This window comes from Symphalangus syndactylus, chromosome 19 (assembly GCF_028878055.3).
Source record: "Symphalangus syndactylus isolate Jambi chromosome 19, NHGRI_mSymSyn1-v2.1_pri, whole genome shotgun sequence".
Taxonomy (NCBI): domain Eukaryota; kingdom Metazoa; phylum Chordata; class Mammalia; order Primates; family Hylobatidae; genus Symphalangus; species Symphalangus syndactylus.
Genome location: NC_072434.2, coordinates 9,880,749 through 9,906,090, shown reverse-complemented (window position 1 = coordinate 9,906,090; position 25,342 = coordinate 9,880,749). Strand labels below are relative to the sequence as shown.

The following is a 25,342-nucleotide window of genomic DNA, read 5'->3' as shown; positions in this document are numbered from 1 at the left end:
GAGCTCTACATGAGCCAGTGGAAAGATACTGAAATGAGCAGGAGAAAAGGGAGCGTCATGCCAGTGGCTCCACAAAATAGGGCTTCAGCCCATCACTGAGAGGTGCCAGAGTCGGGGGCCGGACCAGAGCTTTCCTGCTGGAGTCATCGCTGTCCACAGGCACTCAATTCTAGAGGTCAGCCGGCCTGGGGAGCCAGAGCTAGGACCAGGCCTGAGACAGGACCCGGCACCTGCCTCCCTGCTGGGCATCCCCACTGCCCCCCTGCCCCAGAGCCAGAAAAGAAACTTAAGGCAAGTCGCTGACACGCTAGGCCAGAGCAGGGCTCTAGCTCGGGGTAAGGCTGCTCAGTCTTGCTCCCTGGTGACCTGAGGAATCCCCTGCCCCAGTCTCGGCTGTCCCATGAAGTGGTGGGCTGTGTTCCCAGATTCCACAGACTCCAGGAGATGGAGCCCAGAACATACCTGGGGTCCCCCAGAGGGCTCTGACCCTGAACTGAGGGGAGCTGGGCCTCTTGGAGTTCAGGCCATGGGGCTCCCCTGGACTTGGGCAGAGTGGCTGGGCAGGGTGGGGTTACAGGCAGATGAGCCTTGCTCTGCCCAGCCCTGGGCTCACTGGGTACAAGCACTGGGGGCTTGGAGTTGGGGCTAGGGGTTGGATGTAAAAGATCAGACCAACGAGGGTGGGTGCTGAAAGGCAGAGGTTCTGTTCTATCCTCTCTATTCCCAGCGTGCCTGCGGAGCTGCAGAACCTGGCATCTGGTTTCTGGAATACAGCCACGCCCTTGGTTTCCTGCCTGCATGTCAGCCCTCCAGTGCCACAAAGACCATCTCACTTTGAGCCTCCATAGACTTCCTTCTTTCCATCCATCTGCTCGTGTTTGCTGAGCACCCCTTTTATGCCAGGGGTTGTTCTGGCACTAGGGATACAGTAGTGAACAGACACGGAAGGACAGAGATGCTGTTTCTGGAAGTGGGGCAGGCTGCAGGAAGAGCTCTGTTCTGGTGAGTTAAATTTGAGATGCTGATTTGATATCCAGTAAAGACATCAAGTAGGCAGGTCTGAACTACAGACGTACCATGGGAGTTGTTACCATTTAGCGGGTCTTCAAAGCCACAAGACTGGCTGAAATCATCTAGGGAATGAATGGAGAAGAGGCCGAAGGACTGGGCCCTGAGGTCTGGGGAATAGGAGGGACCCACAAAGGCGGCAGAGCAGTGAGTAGGAGACCGGGAGAGCGAGACGCCGTGGTGACCACGAGAAGAAAAGGGGTGCAGAGAGGAGAGGGCTTCTTGCTAGTGGGGAACCCAGGTGGCCACGGCCACCGTGACTCTGGGACCAAGTCCACGCTCCTGACAGCTTCCAAACAGCTGCAGGGCATGGAAGGGTCATGCGCACTCCTGCTTTTCCTTGCCCCTCAGCACTTCACCTCCAGCTCTGCAGTACTTTGTGGATGTCTGCCCAGCCAGGGCCTTTGTTCCTGCTGACCCCTCCTCCTTCCCACTTGCCCTTTGGAACCTAGCTCAGATGGCCCCTCCTCCTGGAAGCCTTCCAGGCTGGGGTAGCTCTCTCCCTGGGTCCCCACAGCCTGGTTCAGTGTATGCCTCCCCCATCAGGCTGGGAGCTCCTCTAAGCCAGGGACCATGTAAGAAAGAGCCCTCTCTGTCCCAAGAATTGCCAGCACAGGTCCTGGTGCCCAGCAGGTGCTCGATGAGTGCTCTTGGAATAACTGGATGTTCTTGAGTAGTGGCCCCAGAATGTGCCCAGTGGCACCCCTCCCTATGGCATGCTGTCACCTGTGGGTGGGTAGGTGCCCAGGTGTGGGGAAGGAGGTGGCCTTTGTGGGTACCTGCTACTGCCAATCCAAAGACTACTCTGGCCATGTCCACCCAGTACCCCAGGAGCTCCCATAGGGCGGGGACCACGTCTCCCTCATTCTGTAACTCTCGCTCCCAGCACAACACCTGGTACACAGTAGGTGCTTATTAAATGGGCTGCCCCTAGAGGAGGTCTACGGTGAGGGACCTCAGGGCTCAATCTCTAGTCTGGACCTATTCTTGGGTTCCATCATTGGCCTAGCTGAGGGGGAGGAGACCCATGGGTCTCGTGCACACGTGTGTGTGTGTGCACATGTCTGAGTGTGCGGTGTGTGGGTGGGAGTGTGACTGTGCATGTGTGGGAGTGTGGTGTGCCTGTATACATGTGTGTGCGCATGTATTCCTGTGCATGTGTGTGAGAGAGAGTGAACATGGCAGGGGCCATGTTGCTCTGACAGGCTGGCCTCTAAGGGATGGAGGTCCTGCCCTGGGCAGCAAGCCCACTCCCTGGATGCAGTCTTTCTTTGGGTATGAGGAGATGTATTCTGAGGGGAGAGTGTCCCTGGACCGGGGTTCTTCCAGCAGTGAAGCAGGTAGGCCTTGTGGGTCACGGACATCTGAGTTCCATGTTAAAGAGACAGTCAAGACAATCGGGTCACCTGCATGCTGAGACCTTCACCCACAGCAAAAGAGGAACCAGGGAGATGCTGTCTAAAGCCTGAGAGGATCCTGTCCTGCTCCTGTGAGTTGTCACAGAGCCTCTGCCAAACACTTGCCCCAGGTCCAGCCTGAGCCAGCCTTGGGCGAGAACAGGCATTAGCCTCAAGTGAGGTCCCCTCAAGCAAGCCCACCTTTCCACCGGGCTTCTGAGAACTCCAAACCCATCGACTTGAAACCTTGTCGAATGGAGCCTATTTGATCCAAAGGCGGGGAAACCTGGAAGGGAGGTGCTGTATCCCCATTTTGCCAGCAAGGAAGCGGAGGATCTGACAGGGCAGCTGGAATACAGGAGGGCAAAAGTGGCTTTCCCCCAGGCCAAATTAGAATTCCCTTGCCACTGAAGCTTGCTGGAAATGAACTGAAGAACTTTTGAATGGATCAACCAGGAACTTAAATATATGAGACAGTGAAAAATAAATACGTTCACAATGGGAATGTCACCATTTCACTTCCAAAGTCTGCTGCTGGAAGTTCCTCTCGTGGGGTTTCGCTATCCAGCATGACTCTCCCTGCGGTGTGCTCCTGCTCCTTCACCAGCTCGCTGGCGGGGGAGCCTGTACTGGGCGGGAGGCTGGCTGAGGCCCTCAGGTTCCGCCGCATCACTTCCTCTCCTGCGTTGAATGAGGGAGTGGGGAGGAGGATGGTGGACATTTGGGATTTGCAGAAGCAAGGACCTGTCTGTGGAGGGGCGGCTGTCATGACACACGAGCTTCCCAGCTCTTCACACTGCATCATGTGGTCTCTAAGCCTGTTTCCTCATCTCTATGGGGATAATAAAAAAACCGCCAGTCCTGCCTGCCCCACTCTGCAGATCAGCTGCATTTTGCAGCTCCCTTGACACAAAAGTGCAGTTGGGCTCCAGGCTCCACAACTTAGCACTAAGGCCGGCATCTGAGCTGTCCTCATTCGGGGTGGGTTGGAAGGACAGGCTGCCCAGGCCTGCCCGGCAACCGTGGCCCCCTTCCAGGCAGTCCTCAAGCTACAAGGTCATCTGCTGACGGTCCGCTTACTCAGAGCCTCCGTCCCACTCACTCAGGGCTGAAGTTCACCTCACCCCCACTCCTCTCCAAGCAGTCTCCAGGGGCTTCAGCCTGCTCAGGATCACTCCAAGCCATCACCACCACTTGCCCCAGGATCCCCGCAGTGGCCTCCAGCTGGACTCCCTACCGCCATCCCACCAGCTCCTCCTCTGTACTCCCAACAGAGTGTTGTTTAAAAAAAAAAAAAACGTTTGACTCAGCAATTCCACTGCTAGGAACTTACCCAATGGCTCTGCTGGCAAAACTACTTTAAGATACATGAACGAGGATGCTCACTGCAGCATTATTTCTAATAACAACTGGAAACAACCGGGACTGCCATCAACAGATACTAATGCGGCTGCTTAAAAGAACGAAGAGATCCTATGTGGTGATGTGGCGAGAACCTACGATCCAGAGACATCAGGTGAAAGAAGAAGCGCAGAACGGGCTGTAAATAGGACGACTCTTCAGTCATGTACATATGTGTGTTCTTATGATACACACAGCATGGAAGAAACTCGAGGCTCTGTGACCCTTAGGGAAAAGGACTAGCTAGGGACCACCTTGGGTGGGTCAACTTATCTCTCCCTGAACTCTGAACTTTTATCATTTATGCATAATTGTTTCCTGTCTGTAAAATAAAAAGTAAAATGGGTAGCAGGGCTCAGAGTCCCCAGAGCCCCAGGTCAGCTGCCCTGGGAGGTGAGGTGCTTGGTGTTCAGGCCTCTCCCGAGCTGGCTGCTCCAGCCCCAGCCAAGCCTCCAGCCTCCCCACTTCCAGTCACTTCCCGTCCCCATGGTCCTCTGTGCCTTGCCGCTTTTCCTGGTAATCCCTCAAGCCTAAAAGGTAAGCTTTCAAGTGGAAAGAGCCCAAGCCTGGAGGCAGACACACAGGCTGGACGCCACTTTGCCACTGCCTAGCTGAGAGCTCCTCCAGCTGCTGGAAGTTCCCACACTAACTGCTCTCAGCGGTCCCTCAGCAGGAATTACAGACCAACAAAGCCGCCTCGCCCAAGGTCCCACCCGCTGTCGGGAAGCAGCACATATCCAGTGGCTGGTGCCAGGCCAGGGGTGTTTGTAGAAGGTTCAACTCCCTTGCCTCTGGCTCCAGCGTGCCTATGAACTGGGTGAGGCCTCAGGCGCAACCACACTGAGCTTGGGCCCCCCACCCCCACCTGCTGCTGCCTTTGCTCTCCACAGGTTCTGGTCCTAAAGGTTCTCCCCAAATAAAAGTCTCTAAGCGTTTCCTCGGGAAGCTGACCTATAGCACTAGCTGGGTGACCTTGGGCAAATTCCTTAAATTATCCGTGTTTTCTTCTTAGGGCCCAGAACAGTGCATGGCACATGCTAGGCATGCAATATTTTTCTTGAATATGGAAATGACATTTACCTTGTCAGGGGTGTGTGGAGATTAAATATGCTATGTATCAGGTGCTTGGCATGGCAGCAGCGTCTGGCACAGATCAGGACTTGACATTATTTGGACAAACAGAGACCAGCTGAACCAGGGGTGTACTCGCCCCATTAACCAGGATACGAGGGAGAAATCTACAATAAATATTCTAGCGAGATTTTCTGCAGTCATTGTGGAATATGTCCACAATTTAAATAATGCCATAAGAACCTAGTGACCATCAGCGTATCTGCCATGTGGCAGACACTACACACACATAACCCAGAGTCTTCAACACCAGGTAAGTCGCATTAGCCCCAGGTTTCAGATGAAGAAATGGAAAGCGACAGATGAAGATCCTTATCTAAGATCACAATATGGGTCAAGGGCAGAGCTGGGCTTCAGCTGGGGCAGGTCAGGCTCCAGGTCTTGGACTTGTGCAGGGGCCCTTCCCCATGGCACCCTCATACCAAACACAGGCTTCAGTGCAACGCAAGGGCTCTTTATTGTCAGCGAGAGCAGCAGGCCAAACGGGCACTGAGGCTCCACGGGGCCCAGGCCCTCTTCCGTGGAAGAGAGGCAAGGGGGGTTTCAGGATTCAGAGGGGTCCTCTGCTTACACAGCACCGTGCAAATATAGAGCTAAAAACTTTCTGAATGTCTCTGGCTTGAAACCAACTGGCCCAACAGGTTCCTGGAAAGAACACAGTCCATTAGGATCCTGCTACTAGGTTTAACGGCAGCAATTAAAGATTGGATTGAAGTAAATCTTCAGTGCCTGGACAGTAACTTTCTTTTTCTGACATTGTCTCTCTCTTGGACTAAGAAGGGGCGTTGAGGGGCTGCAGGCTGGGAAAAGAGGAAGCATTCCCAGCCCCCTTCAGCCAAAACAGCTATTGACGCTGCTCTGCTCCTGAGGCCCTCTCACTTCAACCACCAGGAGCAGATGGGTTGTTGCCCTCTCTAATCCCAGGGACAATCATCCCTCCCCCATTCCACACACATTTATTGGGCACCTGCTTGCTTTCTACTGGGCCTATATCCTGTGCTGGAGACAGAGACACAGCAGTAACTTGACTCTGGTTCTTGTCCTCAAGGAGCTTACAGTCAGCTGTTCAAATAGTGAAAATGAAAGGAGACAGACCCCACTGCAGAAGTAGGAAAAAGAAGAAAGCAGGAAGAAATGACCAACTCACCAACATTTATACGTGGAAGGGTGAGCAGAATGGGGCAGAAAGAAAAAGAAAAGAAGGAGACTTCAGAAAGCCCGGCACATGCAATAGAAGAAGTAGAAATGAAGGCAGGAGCCCAGGGCGATTGCTGAGGGGTGGAGCGGCAGGAGATGAGGCTGTAGAGGTGAGGAGAAGCTGTCTCCAAACCACAACAGGCCCAGCCCTGAGTCAGTATCCTGGAAGGGAGAGGCCGAGGGAAGAGAATCTGAAGACACAGAGTCAGGAGGGAAAACCTGACTAAGAGCAGAGAGCACGGAGGTGGCTGGTGTGACTACGCAGGTGAACTGAGGGTGTCTGGGGCCAAAGCAAAGGGCACAGACCCGGCAGGCATTTCAGGTGGAAACAGCACTGAGAGCTGCTGGAGAACCAGTTCAAGAACGGACCTGCTGAGGATGTTCAAAGGCTCAGCGACTCCATTTAGCAAGCCCATGCTCAGGCCTGTGTGGGGCCTAGTTGGTCCCAGAGCAGGCAGTACCCCTACCCTGCTTTCGCAGTCCCTGACCCTGCTGTGGGTCTCTCCAGGGCGCATATCACTGCCTGATGCTCTATCAGGCATTGATTTAGATATTGCTACTGCCCACTACACAGAGAGCAGGCCTGGACCCTGTCAGCCGAGCAGTGGGGTGTAGCAGCGATGGTGCCACAGAAGGAACTCCATATCTGTGGGATGAAACAAAATGAATGCATCCCCAGACCCTGCCCTCAAGGATCTAGGAGCTTGGAGTTCTGTTTGGTGGAGGAAAAAAAACATGTGAAGAGATTCTATGCACAGCAATGTGATCGTGCTGTGATGGGGGAATATGGAGGCCAGGGAAGCCCACCTGAGGCACTTAAGTGAGGGTTGGGATGGGGACGGTGGTGGTCAGAAGTTTCCCAAAATAAGAAACACTTATGCTAAGCCAGGAAGGACAAGTGGAGGATAGCCTGACGAAGAGTAATGGGGAGGGGAGAAGGCAAGAAGCCTCCCAGACAAAAGGAGCAGCACCTACAAAGGCCAGAGCTAATGAAGCCGCAGAGCACCCTGGGAGCTGCGAGGAGCTGGACTGGCTGGAGGGTGCAAAGGGAAGCAGGAGCTGGAGTGGAGCACTGGGCAGGGCCTTAGGTAGGGGCGGGACTAAAGGAGTCCTACAGGCAGAGATCCCAGGTGGGAAGTCCCCAGGGCCAGGGCTCTCCTCACAGAGCACCCCGGCAATCCCACCTGAGCCTCACACCAGGTGGGAGGAGGCACGGCCCTCCTGGGTCAGGCGGGAGATGGCTCAACTTACCACAACCACTCTCTTTTTGATCACTGGGAGACACCAAAAATGCTGATAGAGGAGCTGGTCTGAGTCCACCCAGGCCAAATTCTTGACCCCCTCGCTAGAGTCCAGGTCTGTGGTATTCAGCTGAAACACCAGGAAATGGAAGACACGTCCATCCGTGCCCACGCTCTGCACCACCACTGGCTGCTCCAAGACTTTGGCATCATTCTGAGAGGAAAGGGGACAAGGAAAACAAATCAGAAGCTGTGGAGTGTAAGGAACAGCACGGCCCAGGCAGCTTCTAGTTCTTCCCTTTACAACGTCCACCTACGTCCACTGAATGGCTTCTCTTTGGGGCAATTAAAATAGAATGAGGGGTTCAGGGCACTGTCCGGGGCCAGGCCTTCCTTCACCCAGGCTGGCTGTGCCTCATGGCCCCAGGGTGCCTGCTCTTCTATTTGAGCACATCAAAGTAATAGTTCCTGCCACTGAGAGGCGATTTCCAGGCAAGCCAGAGTTCAGAAAGGCCAGCTGGGGGGTTAATGACAGAAATTCCTCAAACTCCTGGCGTTACTTGATAAGGACCACAGTGACATCAGCTATCAAATGTGAATCCGGAGGGTCGACAGATAGATGTAATCTCATTCAGTTCTCACCCCATTTGACAGATGAGGAAACTGAGATTCGGTGAGGTAAAGTGACTTGCCTGAAGTCACAAAGATGAGTGGTGTAGAACCCAAACAGGCTCATGCCAGACCACACCCTTCCCCCACGCCCCTGCCTTGCTTCTAAGGGCCTGGCAGTCACATTCACTGGGCTTCATGCTTACGCTGCAACTCAGCATGGGCCATGTTTCTGGAGTATCCACTCCAGCCATGCCAGCGTCAGGATTTCACCAGTCAACTCCTGCTACTGGTCTCTTCTAGTTACTGCCACTTGGTAATAGTAGTAATACCTAAAATCACTTACTGAAGGCCTCTCAGGTGCCAGGCATCTTGCCAGTTTCACATCAGGTCACCTCTACTCTCATAAATCTAGAGGTGTATTCCCACTAACAGATAAGGAAACTGAGTTTCAGAGAGGTGGTATAATTTGCTCCAGGTCACCCATGGAGATCAGACTCCATGGTATTAAGTCACTAAAAGCCCTGTTGTTCTGGTTTAACCCTGGTGTCCCACTGTATCTAATAGTGGCACCTCATTATTCTCAATGGTGTCCCAGTTTGGGAGATAAATCATATGGTGACCTGCTGAGACTTTGCAGCAATCCAGTTTGGTGACTGCTACTCACTGAACAAAGATCCAACAGGCAGGCTCCATGAAGCAGGCCATCCTTGATTCAAAAATGCTGCCTGTGTTCACCCCACTGGGGCTGAATCTGGCATTAGGAATACCTAATGTCAGACCTCAGTGTGGGCCACACTGGGGCTGTTGGCCTTAGAAATACCTGTTCTTAGCTGCATGAAAAATAAATAAAAAGAAAAGTACCTGTAAGTGTTAGCCGAGAATTCTGTATTGACTCTTATCTCCCTCAACAGATCAATAAAACTGCAAGTAGTACATAAATTTCTCAGCAATTTTACCTTTTACATGGAGGCTCTTCCCATAATTGCTCAACTTCACATCCCCAGGAATAATTTGTACCTGGAGGGGCTGAAGGAGGCCTCCACTCCTACCCAACTGGGTGGTAATTAGTGGTATCATTGCTACCCAGGCTCTGATGGCAATAGCTGGCACAGAGGCTACAGTGAGTCTGCAGGCCTGGGACCAGGGTTTTGACTATCTCTGCCTCCTTCTCCTGCCTGAGTTGGGAGTAGCACATCCTTCAAAACTGGAGAGATCATGGTTCCAAGCTTTGCTTCCCCACTCGTTAGCTGTGAGATCTTGGGCAAGTTACCTAATCTTTCGGAGCCTTCAGGAAGTATACAGTCAGAGAATGGGAATAAAGACAATTGTCCTAGGATTGGAAAGACACAGAAAGGTCACATAAAGATCTGACAGCTACTAATTTTTTAGCTGTGTATCCTTGGGCAAGTTCCTTAGCCTCCCTGAGCCTCAGTTTCACCATCTATAAAATGAAGCTAATAGCATCTGCCACATGGGGTTAAAAAACTACAAGGATTAAATAATGCCATGTTCTAAAATTTCAGTTCAGTGGTTGTCTTTTCTTTTCTTTTTTTTTTTTTCTTTGAGGCACAGTCTCATTGTCACCCAGACTGGAGTGTAGTGGTGCAATCTCAGCTCACTGCAGCCTCCGCCTCCTGGGTTAAAGCAACATTCATGCCTCAGCCTCCCGAGTAGCTGGGATTACATGTGCATGCCACCACACCCAGCTAATCTTTGTATTTTTAGTAGAGATGGGGTTTCGCCATGTTGGCCAGGCTGGTCTCGAACTCCTGGCCTCAAGTAATCCTCCCACCTCAGCCTCCCAAAGTGCTGGGATTACAGGTATGCACCACCACACCCAGCTAATCTTTTAGTAGAGACGGGGTTTTGCCATGTTGGCCAGGCTGGTCTCAAACTCCTGGCCTCAAGTGATCCTCCCACCTCGGCCTCCCAAAGTGCTGGGATTATAGGCGTGAGCCACCACGCCCGGCCAGTTCAGTGGTTTTTAAACTCGAGCTTGTAGCAGCATAACTGGGGGGCTTGTTAAAATGCTGATCGCTGGGCCCCAACCCCAGGGTTTCTGATTCAGCAGGTCTGGGGTAGGTCTGAGAGTATGCATTTTCAACAAGTTCCCAGATGATGCTCCTGCTGCTAATCCAAGACTACATTTTACGAACAAACCACTGATTTTTTTTTTTTTAATAAAAACTCTAAATAAATGTGTGGTATGCAGCAGGTGCTCAATCTGGGCAAGGCCCATTCCACTCCCTATCCATTTGGCTAACCACGGCTCTCCAACTCCCCCTAGGCCAAATAAGATGGGAAACAGTACTTTTCCTCATTCCTCCTCTAGAAAAGACTCAGGCTCTAACCAAGACCTGGGGGTCCAGCAGTGGCTTTCATGAACTACCCCCAGCACACTCCAAACCAGGGATCTGGTGTCCCAGGCCTGCTTGAGGGCTCCCATATAGCCCTCCCCTCCCTGGAGGCCTTTGCTCCCAGAGCCAGGCTTCCCCCATCTTGGGACAGCTCTCTGTGACAAGTTAGTCTGTATTCTATACCATCTAGGTCTCTGAAACCTCCTCTTAGGATCAGGGGCTAACACCAATGAGTATCTTGGGTCCCCAGCACCCATCCTGAGTTGGCGGGCAGGGCTTGGCCATCTCTATTGCTCCACGTCCTCCTGCCTGTGCTCCGCTTCTGCCATTATGAGAACAGAAGCAGCATGCTGCAGCACAAACAACTGAAGACTTCAGAGTGGGGCAGACCTAGCTGCAGTCCTATCTCCATCATTTAGTGCTGTGTAGTGCTGATAAGCTGCATGGCCTCCCTGTAATTCTATGGCATAGCTTAGAAAGTGGGGACTTCAGTAAAACATGTGGGCTACTGTGATCAAGTGAGCTACTTAGGTGAAGCACAGGCAGTCACTCCCTAGTGATGTTGGCTCATCTCCACAGGGTGGGCTGAAGTACTCCTCCCTAAAACTCCTCAGTCAAGGAATCAGTTCCCCTATATCCCCTTTCTTCCTCCAAGCAATAACCTTAAGGGAGGAGACCAACACCACGTAAAGCAGCTCAGTGGTCTTCTCCACATACGTACCCCATAGAGGAGCCGGGCCTGAGCCAGGGCACTGCCAAAAGCAAACAGGATCATCTTGGCCCGCAGCTGATCTGGTTGAAGGCGGTGTGGTCGTAAATTGGCTTTGTCCAGTAAGTACAGGGTATGGGGATAGGGGTAAGGATAGCCTTCCTGGAATCCTGCAAGAGACACAATTATGTGGAGGGGTGGAAAGGATTCATCAGCCTGCCACAAAGCCGCAGGAAAGTCACCTCACCTTAGCTCAGGGACACGTGCTACACAGAGACTCAACAAAGGTGGGTACTATCACTATAGCTCAGGGGCTGGCAAACTTCAGCTTGCTGGCCAAATCTGACCTGCTACCTATTTTTGTAAATAACATTTTCTTTGGAGCACAACCACACTCACTCATTTACGTATGACTATTGGGTAGCTGTGACAGAGACCATATGTGGCCTGTAAAACCTAAAATATTTACTATTTGACTCTTCACAGAAAATGCCTGCCAACCTGTTATAGGTGCTTCTTGCAAGCTAGTTCTAACTCCACACCTTTCTCTCTCATTCTGGCACACAGATGACAGTGATGTTAGGAGAAGGAGAACTTGAAATCTGTGGTAATTATTCAAAAGAAAGCAAGTCATTTGCAAAATTTACTACTTTAATATTAGTGACAAATGACTTGCCTTATCATTCACAACTGACCCACACAACACTGGTGCTGAGAATCAAAGTTTAGCACTTGTTCTTTTCAGCCATGACCTTGTCAAGTCATGATTCTCTTCTCCTGCATGGCTACGAGTAACTCTTGGTAGGTTGGGAACTTCTAGAATAAGTGATCTGGATTACTGAATATAGGTGAAAAGAAGAAAGAAAGAGGTTGGGAAGGCTGGGCCTGGTGGCTCACGCCGGTAATCCCAGCACTTTGGGAGGCTGAGGCGAGCAGATCGCTTGGGCCCAGGAGTTTTAGACCAGCCTAGGAAACATAATAAGACCATATCTCTAAAAAGAATACAAAAATTAGCCAGGTGTGGTGGCACACGCCTGTGGTCCCAGCTACTCAGGAGGCTGAGGTGGGAGGATTGCTTGAGCCTGGGAGGTCAAGGCTGCAGTGAGCAACAATCGTGCTACTGCACTCCAGCCTGAGTGACAGACTGAGACCCTGTCTCAGGAGAAAAAAAAAAGAGGCTGGGAGAATAACGTAGGCTCTGAAAAGCCTAGAGGAGGCGTGGCTCTCCTGCGTGTTTAGTCCTTCAGCCTGCTCAGGTACTCGGCACAGGTAAATATCTAGAACTCACTCTGTGCCAAGCTGTAAGACAGGTGCCAGGAATGGAGGCCAGGCAGAGCCTGCCACTGCCTTTGAGGAGCTCACAGTTTAGAGGGGAGACAGACAGGAAAACTGACCATATCTGTATGGAGGGACATGTCAAGATGTGAGGTAAGTCAGGGGCTGTGGGAGGACAGTCGGAAGGACCCTGATGAAACTGGAAGATCCCAAAGCATTTCTGAGAGAAAGTGATTCCTAAGATGAAGTGTGAAAGATGACAAGTTAGCAAGCTGAAGACCAAAAAGGAAGAATGGCCAAGAGCTTCAGCAGAGGGAGAGGAAGTGACAAGGCATGGAGGTGAGAGAGGGCATGATGAATTTAGCACAGTCACAAGAAACAGGGCAGGTGGAGGAGGAGGCAAAGATGAGGCTGGGGATGGGGCAGAGACCAGATGTGAAGGCCCTTTCATGATGAGCAAAGGAGTTCCAACTTTACTCAACAGGCCACGGGGAGGTGGGCATGAAGACAGATGGGATGAAAGTGGTGTTGGGGAAAGGCTACTCTGGAATTATGAACTACAATGGACCAGAGAGAAAATAGTGTGGGGTTAGACCGACCAGCTGGGAGGCTGTGGCAATAGGCTAGGTAAGAACAGTAAAGACTGACCCAGGTTGTGGTTGTGACAATGAAGGGGTTTATGAGGAAGATGCTACAGCTCATGAGGACACGGTGGATGGCAGGAAGTGGGGGCCAGCCTAGTCTCATTCCCTTGTGATGTCTTGTCTGACTGAGTACATGGTGGTCCCTTGAGCTTGATGGAGTTTGGATTAATGGCCCCATTCAATGTCCATGGGGCTTCCTCAGTTCCTAAAGGGGGTTGGCCAGAGTTTACAAGGTAAACAGAAAATGGGTGCCTTTCATGGGACCTATGAATAAAGAAAAAGCCTTGGTGAAAAGCCCCTCAAACGCCCAATGATACAGTTTGTTGAAGAAAAAAAAAGCCCCTCAAGCCACTCTGATGTAACAGAGTTACTTCTCCAAGGTAAAACGTAAAGTTAGCCTTTGAGCAAATCACTTAACCTCCCTGAGCTGCAGTTTCTTTGCCTATGAAATGGAGGCAATAGTAGTTGTCTCACGGGGCTGCCACATGGATCCTAGGAGACAGGTAATACACGCGAGGTGCCTAGCACCTAGCAAGTTCTTAGTATATCCCTTCCCTCCAGAAAAAGCATGTCCTTCTCCTCCACACTGCCTAAAAGTCCAAGACATTGATCCTTACCTGTGTCATTTTTCACATCATAAATATTGCACTCATGAAGATCGATGATGGGTGATATGGGGCAGAAGGTCTCTAGAACATGATTCTTAGTAGCTTCAACCTCCTCTCTGGAGGCGATGGTGGGCAGAGGATCCTTAGTGCTCAGTCGGACTCCACCAGAACCACGGACTTGAAGGAGAAGAGACTCTAAAAGGGAGAAAAATGGTTACTCTAACCTGGTACTAAAGGCTTTTGCAGCTGGGCGCAGTAGCTCATGCCTATAATCCCAGCACTTTGGGAGGCCAAGGCAGGTGGATCATTGGAAGCCAGGAGTTCTAGGTCAGCCTGGGCAACATGACAAAGCCCCGTATCTACTAAAAAAATACAAAAAATTGGCCAGGCGCAGTGGCTTATGCCTGTAATCCCAGCACTTTGGGAGGCCGAGGCGGGTGGATCACGAGGTCAGGAGATCAAGACCAACCTGGCTAACATGGTGAAACCCTGTCTCTACTAAAAATACAAAAAATTAGCCAGGCATGGTGGCAGGCACCTGTAGTCCCAGCTACTTGGGAGGCTGAGGCAGGAGAATGGCGTGAACCCAGGAGGTGGAGCTTGCAGTGAGCTGAGATGACGGCACTGCACTCCAGCCTGGGCGACAGAGCGAGACTCCGTCTCAAAAAAAAAAAAAAAGAAAATTAGCCAGGAGTGGTGGTACGTGCCTATAATCCCAGCTACTAGGGAGGCTGAAGCACGAGAATCGCTTGAACCTGGGAGGCAGAGGTTGCAGTGAGCCAAGATCACGCTATTCCACTCCAGCCTGGGTAACAGAGTGAAACTGTCTCAAAAAACTTAAAAAAAAAAAAAAAAAATTAAAGACTTTCTCAATTCTGCAAAGTCTAAAGCCTTCATCCTCCCATGAGTCTCAAGTCATTTATAGCATTTCTAGATCAGCCTAATCACAGAACACAAAACTATGAGTTAGGATGTTAATCCTGGGATCCTTAAGAGGGGATGAACCAATGCACTCTTCTTCCTGTGTTCCCTTCCCAATAAACCCTGAGGGCTGATGGTCTCTGGGGAGTGAAGCCTCCCCCATCCGGATCTTCCTGAGCACCTGCTGTAACCTGGGAAACCAGAGATGCGTGAGAGTTACTCTCTCCTCTCAAGGAGCCCACCAGGTAGTGAGTGCTGCAGTGAAAAGGATGAAACATATTCAAAAATTGTACAGGTGGGGAAAACTGAACTTCTCTGAGAATGGGAAGCTCCCTGAAAGAAGCAATGCCTTAAAATGACATCTGGAAGGATGGCTAAGAGCAGAGATTCTTAACTGCAGCACTATTCACATTTGGATCAGGTAACTCTTTGGCGGAGTCGGGGGAGGGAATGTCCTGTGTACTGTGGGATGTTTAGCAGCATCCTGGCTTCTACTTACTAGATGACATTTGAACTCCCTCCCCATCCCATCTCCCCACACCCCATCCACATCATGTCAAAGATGTCTCCACACACTGCCAAATGTCCTCCAGAGGGAAAAACTGTCCCTAGTTGAAAACCACTGGGTAAGAGCTTGCCAGGCAAAGAAAGGGGGAAAAGCACTCTAGTTAAGGAGGAAGAATGTGCAAAGGCACAGGTGCAGGCAACTCCGTGGCAGAATTTAGGGAGAGAAATCCAGGTGACTAGAGTAGGATACAGCAGGGAAGTAGTGATGGAGAGAGAGAGAAGCACTGAGACTAGAGGTAGAGGAGATGCTTTTTTTTTTTTTTTTTTTTTGAGACGGAGTCTTGCTCTGTCGCCCAGGCTGGAGTGCAGTGGCGCAATCTCGGCTCACTGCAAACTCCACCTCCTGGGTTCACGCCATTCTCCTGCCTCAGCCTCCCGAGTAGCTGGGACTATGGGTGCCCACCACCATGCCCAGCTAATTTTTTTGTTTTTATATTTTTAGTAGAGACGGGGTTTCACCGTGTTAGCCAGGATGGTCTTGATCTCCTGACCTCGTGATCCACCCGCCTTGGCCTCCCAAAGTGCTGGGATTACAGGAATGAGCCACCGCACCCAGCCAAGGCAGAGGATATTCTTAAACTTAGGAAAGGGGCCAGATTGTCCTTAACAACCCTGGGAAAACCCTGGCCAGTCAAACAGCTTCACTGAAGTCGGATTAGCATATATGCTACATGCAGACGTAGGTAGCAAGAGGAAAACAAACTCACATCTGACTCATCAGCAAGCCAGCCATTGTGAACATGCATAGATGCCCTTCACAGAGCTCCCTACAGGAGGTCACATGCTAGCACCAGACAAAATGTGCCTAGAAAAACACTTTGAGAAAGGCCTCCTGAGGAGTATCCGCAGAGGCAAATCTTTCTCAGAAGGTGCTTGGGTTTTCAGAAATAGCCACAGTGTGATGGTAATGGATCAAGGCTGGTTTTCTTGTATATCTAAAAATTGGTTTGGTCAACAGCACTGTCATTAATTAGCATGTGGCCTCCCTTACTGGATAGGTAAGAAAGGGATACTACATCTGTGGGTGGATAAACTCTGATCTGTCACACCTCAAGAATAGTTTTCTAAAGTATTTCCTGTTTCCTCACATACAATCTGCAAGAAAAATAAATGTGCATGGACCTCTCTTAACCTTGGGTTTTCCATTCTCCCCACAGACCACTCTTATGTGGTTTCTGATTCAATTCCCTCCATATTCCTCCTCCAGTGACAGCTCCAAATGGGGTAGTTTAATTAGAGGTAATACTTGATGATGGGCCAAGTCCTCCTCTATTAATGAGGTTCACTAATTTCCTTAGTGGTGTCATTACCTCTGCAAAACTGACTCTTTGCCAGGAGTCTATACACAAATCCTGACCAAGCAGATGTCCTGAAATCCCAAATCATTCCATAGCTGGTTTTCCTGCTCCAGGATTCCACCAGTTAGAACACCTGTGTTCTCTAAACATCCCTGCCTGAAACACCAACAGTAGGTATATGCATTTACGTATCCCTTCAGTCAGCACCTACTGTGTACCATGAACTGTTAGACACTGTGGACAATGTGAGTAAGATATGGTCCCAGCCATCAGGAGCTCAGTTGAGTAGGGCAGACAGAACCGACAGTAGACACAGACAGTACAGTGTAATCTGTGCTATGATGGCAGAATGGGCATAAAGAACACAGAGGAGGAAAAGATACCCCAGCCCGGATTCACAGAGAAGGGGGGCTTGAGTGAAGTCTTGCAGATAAGGACAATTTGGTTAAATGAAGAAAGCAGTGGGCCAAGCGCGGTGGCTCACGCCTGTATTCCCAGCAGTTTGGGAGGCCAAGGCAAGTGGATTGCCTGAGGTCAGGAGTTCAAGACCAGCCTGGCCAAAACAGTGAAACCCCATCTCTACTAAAAATACACACACATACAAAAATTAGCTGGGCGTGGTGGCAGGTGCCTGTAATCCCAGCTACTTGAGAGGCTGAGGCAGGAGAATCGCTTGAACCCAGGATGCAGAGGTTGCAGTGAGCTGAGATGACGCCATTGCACTCCAGCCCAGGCAACAAGAGCGAAACTCCATCTGGAAAAAAAAAAAAAAGAAAAGAAAAGAAAGCAGAAAAGAGTATTCCAGGCCGGGAGCGGTGGCTCATGTCCGTAATCCCAGTACTTTAGGAGGCCAAGATGGGCGGATCACTTGAGGCCAAAGTTCAAGACCATCCTGGCCAACATGGTGAAACCCCATCTCCACTAAAAATACAAAAATTAGCCGGGTGTGGTGGCATACGCCTATAATCCCAGTTACTCGGGAGGCTGAGGCACAAGAATTGCTGGAACCCAGGAGGCAGAGGTTGCAGTGAGCTGAGATCGCACCACTGTACTCCAGCCTGGGCGACACAGCAAGACTCTGTCTCAAAAAATAAATAAACAGGCCAGGTGTGGTGGCTCACACCTGTAATCCCGGCAGTTCGGGAGGCTGAGGCAGGTGGATCACGAAGTCAGGAGATCGAGACCATCCTGGCTAACATGGTGAAACCCCGTCTCTACTAAAAATACAAAAAATTAGCCGGTCATGGTGGCAGGCGCCTGTAGTCCCAGCTACTCGGGAGGCTGAGGCAGGAGAATGGCGTAAACCTGGGAGGCGGAGCTTGCAGTGAGCTGAGATTGTGCCACTGCACTCCAGCCTGGGCGACAGAGTGAGACTCCGTCTCAAAAAAATAAAATAAATAAATAAATAAATAAAAATAAAAATCAAACAAAAAAAAAGTATTCCAGACAGAGTGCACAGCATGTGCAAAGGCACATGGGTGTGAAAGCTTGATGCTAAAAAGCTGAAAGTGGCTAATTTAGGGATGGGGTGGGGGGCAGTAGAGCAGGAGATAAGACTAGAAAGACTAAGTGGTGACTAAACCACGACGGCGGGTAACCCAGGATAAACGGTTTACACTACTAGGAGACAGTGAAGGAGCTGAAACAGGGCAGGGACATAAAGACTTGCACTTTAGAAAGATCAGTCTAGCAGGCCATGCTGAAGATGGATTTGGAAGCCTAGAGAGGTGTGAGGTAATGAAGACCATTGCAATAGCATATGAGCATTGTGAGGGCGGAGGCTACATGTGCTTTATTATAAATTTCCTTACCTTCAGCATTTAGGCACTTCTCATGCACATCCTAAGCACTCAATAGATATGGCTGACTGTTAATGGTTGACTTAACGTCTTAGAAACTGATTAAAAACAAAAATGGTTGGGCTATGGCTAATGATACTGAGGGTGTGTCTGAGCCTACAAAATGAGACCAGGAATGATGGGAGCGAGGATAGGTATTTGGGGGCAGGGGGATGGGAGCTGGTGGTGGGGTTAAGAGTAGAAAGGCAAAAAAAAACAGACCAAGGCTTTCTGGTGTACAAGATGACCAACCTCGGTTCCAGGTAGCAGAAAACGTGGAGTTTTGGACACAGATCCTCCTGGTCAGAGAAGGATGCTTGAGAATCTGAGATTTACACAGCTGTATTAGGTTGTCTACGATGACCGGGCTTGAAGACAAAAAGAGACATTTGGGGACTTAAAGCAACAGGTCAACTCAAAAATCCATTAGTAGGAAATCTTCTTTACTTGGGGGAACTTACCAGTAGGTCTCTCTCTTGGGGATTGCCTCAGTGGTCTGCCAGAGACGGGCATGAGAGATCACATTCAGAACGCGCTCGTCTTGGTTCTCTATGTGGTTCCTTGGATCATCAAGGCTAAGCACGTTCTCGGGAAGGCCTTCTATTAACTTGGTCTTGGTGAGCCAGAGGGCCTGCTTTACACCTTTGAGGTGATCAGCCACAAAAAGAAAGAAAGAAAGAAAGAAAAGGATTCAGGAAGAGATGCTTACACCTGCCAGGTAGCATCTTTGTAAAAAGGCTGCCTCAAGTGAGAAACTGGATTTGTTCTGTGACACCTGAGGGGATAGAACCAAAAGTGAAGAGCAGAAGCTAAGAAAGTCAGATCCCAACTCACCTTCAGGAATGGCCACCTACTTCAGGATGGTTAATAGGTGGCTGAGGTGGTGAGCACCTGCCACTAGAGGAATTCAAACAGTGGCTAAGACAGCTGAGATAATATAGCTGAATGCTGCAAGCAGTGGATAGACCCTAGGTTATGGTACTAAATTGATGGATGCCAACCTTTCATTTAAGATCCTTTCTAATAACCCACACCCCAGCCCTAACTACCAAATATAGCCTATGTCTACCAAATATACCTCATTTGTTAGGTGTGGGTCTAGGCATAAGCCCATGCTGCCTTCTCAGGGGAAAGCAACTTTGGAAGTAACTGGGAATAACTTTCGGATTTTCATAAATATTTTAAGGAGCTGAACCTCTCTGGCCTTAGTATAGAAAGGTTGGGCTTTTCCTGGATACAGAACTATTTTGTCGTTTTTTTTTTTTTTTGAGACGAAGTCTCGCTCTGTCACCCAGGCTGACTGGGCAACATGATGACTGTGCAGCATGATCTCGGCTCACCACAACCTCTGCCTCCCAGGTTCAAGCGATTCTCCTTCCTCAGCTTCTTAAGTAGCTGGATTACAAGCATAAACCACAGCGCCCAGCTAATTTTTGTATTTTTAGTGGAGACAGGGTTTCACCATGTTGTCCAGGCTGGTGTTGAACTCCTGACCTGACGTAATCTGCCTGCCTAGGCCTCCCAAAGTGCTGGGATTATAGGCATTAGCCACTGTGCCTGGCCTGTTTTGTCTTATAGACATGGTGAATTGTGTAACTGAAAATATTTTTCTCTATACCAGAGGTCAACAAACATTTTCTCAAAGGGCCAAATAGTAAATATTCTCAGCTTCTGGGCCACAGTCTCTCTCACAACTACTCAACTCTGCCAGAGCACAAAAGCAGCAATAAGCAATAATTAACAAGTGTGCATGGTTTTATTCCAATAAAACTTCATTTATAAAAACAAGCAGCTGACCTAGTTAGCTGACCCTAGCTATGTACCATTTGTTGATTGTTAGCAAGCTCAGAGCCACATTTGGGGCTTCCCTTTAGAATGCAGAACTTTAGGCCGGGCATGGTGGCTCACGCCTGTAATCCCAGCACTTTGGGAGGCTGAGCTGGGCAGATCACTTGAGGTCAGGAGTTTGAGACCAGCCTGGCCAACATGGGAAAACCCCGTCTCTACTAAAAATACAAAAAAATTAGCTGGGTACGGTGACGCTTGCCTGTAGTCCCAGCTACCTGGGGGGCTGAGGCAGGAGAATCACTTGAACCTGGGAGGCAGAGGCTACAGTGAGCCAAGATCACGCCACTGCAGTCCAGTTTAGGCAACAGAGCAAGACTCCACCTCAAAAAAAAAAAAAAGTAAATTAAGTAGAACCTCACATAATGAATTTTTGTTGTATTATCTGTTTTATTTTTCCTTTGTACTGATCCCCTCGCCTGTTTTTTAATTTAATCTGGTTGTGTTATAAATAAGCTGCCCAAAATACTTTGCATGAAAAGATGGCGTATACGTAGCCAGGCCCAGTGGCTCATGCCTATAATCCCAGTAACTCAGGAGGTGGGAGGATGACTTGAGCCCAGGAGGTCAAGGCTGCAGTGAGCTATGATCACACCATTGCACTCCAGCCTGGGTGACAGAGTGAGACCCTGTCTCTAAAATAAATAAATAAATAAATAAAAGATGGTGTATATGCAAGCTAAAATAGATTCAGTTTAGCGTGACAGTCTTTAAACATTAAAGAAACTTAGCTACTCTCAGTGGGATGGGCTGTGGTGCCAGGCAAAGACCTCCCTAGCTTCACTTTCCCCAAATTTGGCTTCTCTAAGGGAAGAACATGCATAGACCTAGGTATCTAAGTTCTGGATCAAGTAAACACATCAGTCCTCTATTTTCAAATGAAAAGTCAATACTATATTCTTCTCAATGATCATGCCCAAAAATTAACAGAAGGCTGGTGGCTGCCTTGGTTGGCAGACTACCCATCTCAGCTGGAAGAACACTTCTCTGACTCAAGGTCATATCTTCATTTGAAAATTGTGTCTGGGCCAGACATGGTGGCTTACACCTATAACCTCAGCACTCTGGGAGGCTGAAGTAGGCAGACTGCTTTGAGACCAGCCTGGCCAACATGGTGTAACCCCATCTCTACAAAAGATATACAAAAAATTAGCCAGGCATGATGGCATGTGCCCGTAATCCCAGCTACTTAGGAGGCTAAGGTGAAAGGATAGATTAGGCCTGGGAGGTAGAGGCTGCAGTGAGATTGTGCCACTGCACTCCAGCCTGAGTGACAGAGCAAGATTCTGTCGAAAGAAAAAAAAGAGAGAGAGAGACAGAGAGAAAGGAAGGAAGGAAAGAGACAGGCAGACAGACAATGTCTGGGATGGAAGGGAGCTTAAGATACTTTGGGGGAGACACCCTCAGGCAATTTCTCTTATGGTAATAAATGAAAGGCAATAAGTACAATAAGACTTTTCACTTTAAGATCCACAAGACATCACACCAGAAATATAAATGTTTAGAAATGTAACTTTGGAGCAGGGGAAGTGGCTCACACCTATAATCCCAGCACTTTGGGGGGCTGAGGCAGGAGGATCACTTGAGTCCAGGACTTTGAGACCAGCCTGCACAACACGGTGAGACCTCCTCTTCACAAATAATTAAAAAACTAGCCGGGAGTGGTGGCATGCACCTGTGGTCCCAGCTACTCAGGAAGCTGAGGTGGGAGATCACTTGAACTTTGGTGGTCAAGGCTGCAGTGAGGCAGGATCACGCCACTGTACTTTGGCCTGGGCAACACGGCAAGATGCTGTCTCAAAAAAAAAAAAAAAGTAACTTCTGGATTTTTGGTGCAGCAGAAAGAGCCCTGGACTAGGAGTCAGATAAACTAAGTTTTAGTTCTGACACCACCACTGTTCCTTAAACTTGACAATAGATAAAATATTAAGACTTTGTTTTATTTGCATATGAAAAATAGGTGATAATTAGAGCTGCCCTTTACTGAAAGTCACCATCTACCCTGTGCCAGGAGCTTTACCTGCAAGTTAGATGGGATTTTATAAAACGAAAAGTGAAACTCAGAGACTAAGGAAATTTGCTCCAACTCACATACCTTGTAAGTGACCAGGCTAGGAGGAGAATCTGAGCCTGTCTACCCTAAAGACCATCACCTCTCTCCATTACCCCAAATGGCTTCTCTAGCCCTGTATCTTGCAGAGTTTTATTACAGCCTACAGAACCTCTCTGTGAGTAGCAAAAACATAGGATACACAATACATTTTCAGCCTAGGCAAACGAATGTAATCTTAACGTCTAAAATACTGCTAATGCATTCATCCACTTGGTATTGTTACCAGGGTCACTCAAGGATGCCAAGTCTTGTGAGATCCTTCCCAGTACCTTGTAAGGACACTGGAAGTGTTTAAAGGCTAGAAAATCAGCTTTCAGGAATGGAATTGAGAAGCTTAAGAGGCTGGCCAATTGACTTAAGTTTTTTCAAACCTAGAATTTATTCTATGGCTTAGTCCCTCAATCTTGCCAGATTTGCCTTTTTTTTTCTTTTTTTCCTAATTACTCGTTGGAAAATACTGTTCCCACTTACCTCAACCATTCTGATTTGAGGAAGATGGAAGAATGGGGAAAGGGATAAACAAGCTTCTCCATGGACTCTGGAAAATAATCTGGTACTGTTCTAGATAGGCCAGTTTTGGCAAAGTCATTTTGATCTGTCCCTAGTGAGAGTGACAGAGGAATAGACATGGGCTTAAGAGGTGACAGGCCTGGAGATTAAACATTCTGCTGTCTCCACTATAAACTCTCTCCATCTACTTTTTAAATGTACAAATGTACAGTTAATCTCCAGAATGTCAGACCTGGAAAGGTCAATGTGGACTGTCCAGTCAAAACCATTCACTTCACAGGAAGTAGAGGCCCAGGATGGCCGGCCATTTGCCCAAAATCAAAGAGAGAGAGCCAGGGTTAGGCCTAGAAAGCAGCTCTTTTCACGCTGACACGCAAACTCTCTATTACTCCCGCACACAGGCCCATCTCCTTACAACTCAATTCTAACAACTCTCAGAAGATGGGAATCACTACGGCCCCATTTCGCAGACGAAGAAACCAAGACCCACAGAGTTTCAATGTCTTGCCCAAAGCCACAGAGGGTCGGGGTCAGTTCTGGTTAGAGGAACACGGTCCTTTGCCGCCCGTCCTGGGGCCTCACCCTCGAGAAGGCGACAACGGTGGTGAAAGATATAGCAGGCCTGGTCTTTGTGCAGCGGATGCTCGTGAAGAGGAGGCGAGCGGTAGAACCTTGGGTCCTTGTAGCCGCGGTCCCAGGGCGGAAAGATCGGCCGCGCCAGCCACGGCACGAAGTGCATCTTCCCCGCAAAGGTGATAGGATCCAGTCCAGGGATCTCGTACACCCTATCCAGGGGAGGAGGCTCCCGCTTCCGCGTGGAGCGCACGCCCCACTCATACGCCCCGCGTCTGGGGGCCCCGAAGCCCCCAAGGCCGAGCTGCCCGGAGCCAGCTAGCGCCCGCCTTGCGGGCCCGGACGCCAATGCCATACCGATCTGATAGCCTCAAGACCTCCACCTGGACGCCGCCATCTTGCCGCGCGCAGGGCCTGCTGGGAACGAGAGGGACCGGGCGCCAAAGCACGTTTTGGGAATGGCAGCCAATTCAACCAATCACAGTCAGGATATTCTTGTCATTCTTGTCCGTTTTCATTTTCTTATAGGTGATACCTGCTAAGCGCGCCCCGCCTACCCAGAGACTGGGAGGAACCTGGAAAATCCTCACGTGAGGGGAAGCGCAGGCGAGTAGGTGAGTGGTCCTGGTGGGTCGAGAATCGCTCCAGGACTTCAGACCTGGATTTAGACAAGGTTGACCGCTTATGAGCAGTTGGAGCTTGGGAAGCCACTTCCCTTTCTGAGGCCCAGTGTCCCTCGCTGTAAAAATAGGGATAGAAATGCCTAAGCTGGCGCACCTGTACAGCGTGCTGCTGCGAGCGCCTCTGTCGCGCTGTCCCTCTCCTGAGCGTGAGAGTGTCCCCCAAGCCAGCTCTGAGCGTGACTGCTCACTGTACACCTCTTCCCAGCGCCAAAAGCGAGCCACTTTCCTCGCCTTTCCTTTCCCTCTGGATTTCCCAATTCGCCTCCTAGAAGCAAGGACAGAGCTTTGGAGATGCACCTTTGCTCCTTGCTCAACACCTGTCTTATCAGCTGCCTACTGTGTGTCAGGCGCTGCGCTGAGCCCCGGTTGGCATTGGTAAATAAGACAGATGGGAGATGTAGAGCTTACAGTTTAGTGGAAGATGCAGACAGAACGCAGGTAAACAACGCGAACAAATAAGTCAACTGCGATACACACACTTGCTATCCCTTTTCCGTAGTTATTTTTCTCTTTAGCATTTCACACTATCGTACCATCTGTTTTCCGTCTTGATCTTGCTTAATAACTGTTTCTCACCCTAAGATATGAGCTCAGTGAGTGCAAGGATTTCTGTTTCTTCACTGCTATATCCCCAGCACTGAGAACAGTGCCTGGCGCATAGTAAATATGTTTAGTGAATGCGCGTATAATAGAAACCAATAGAGTGCCTTATAGAGAATGAGGAGGGGAAGGTTCAGGGAGGGCCTCTGTAGGGAGGTGACCTTTAAAACCAAGGCCTGCGGGGTGGGAAAAGTCATCCAGCCTGAGGCAACATGTGTCAAGGCCTGGATTAAAGGTGGTGCCTCTTGAACTGAAAAGATAGAGCTCAGAGGATGCATGAACCAGCTCTTTAAAATTCATGACTGACGTTGGCCAACTTTTCTGCTAATTTCCAAAATAGCAGAGAAAGTGAGACTGTTAAAACGTGGGGAAGTCCTACAGTCATCGTTCACACCTGTAATCCCAACACTTTGGGAGACCTAGGTGGCAGGGGCCACTTGAGGCCAGGAGTTTGAGATCAGCCTGGGCAGCATGGTGAGACCTCCTCTCTACAAATAATAAAAAAAATTAGCCAGGCGTAATGGCACGCAGCTATAGATCTAGGTGCTCAGGAGGCTGAGATGGGAGGATCACTGGGGCCTCGGAGATCAAGTCTGCAGTGAGCTGTGATCCTACCACTGCACTCCAACCTGGGCAACACAGCAAGACCCTGTCTCAAAAAAAAAAAAAAAAAGGCCGGGCGTGGTGGCTCACGCCTATAATCCCAGCACTTTGGGAGGCCGAGGCAGGCAGATCACGAGGTCAGGAGATCAGA

General features: G+C 49.7%; 2 protein-coding genes across 3 annotated transcripts in view; one reads left to right on the top strand and one right to left on the bottom strand.

Moving 5' to 3' along the window:
• Positions 1-5,435: 5,435 nt before the first annotated feature.
• On the bottom strand, positions 5,436-24,124 carry MRPL37 (mitochondrial ribosomal protein L37). The gene is made up of 7 exons (XM_055234837.2): positions 23,315-24,124; positions 18,726-18,906; positions 18,517-18,632; positions 13,650-13,835; positions 11,126-11,283; positions 7,446-7,649; positions 5,436-5,642 (listed from the first exon to the last, which is right to left on the bottom strand). The coding sequence occupies exons 1-7, from the start codon at positions 23,658-23,660 to the stop codon at positions 5,565-5,567; spliced, it is 1,269 nt and encodes a 422-aa protein (XP_055090812.1). The 5' UTR covers positions 23,661-24,124; the 3' UTR covers positions 5,436-5,564.
• CYB5RL (cytochrome b5 reductase like) overlaps positions 23,832-25,342 on the top strand; it is a 28,896-nt gene continuing 27,385 nt past the window's right edge. For both annotated transcript variants that reach the window (XM_063613188.1, XM_063613189.1), the window contains exon 1: positions 23,832-23,919. The gene's annotated coding sequence lies outside the window, so the exon portion shown is untranslated. The remainder of the gene's footprint in view (positions 23,920-25,342) is intronic.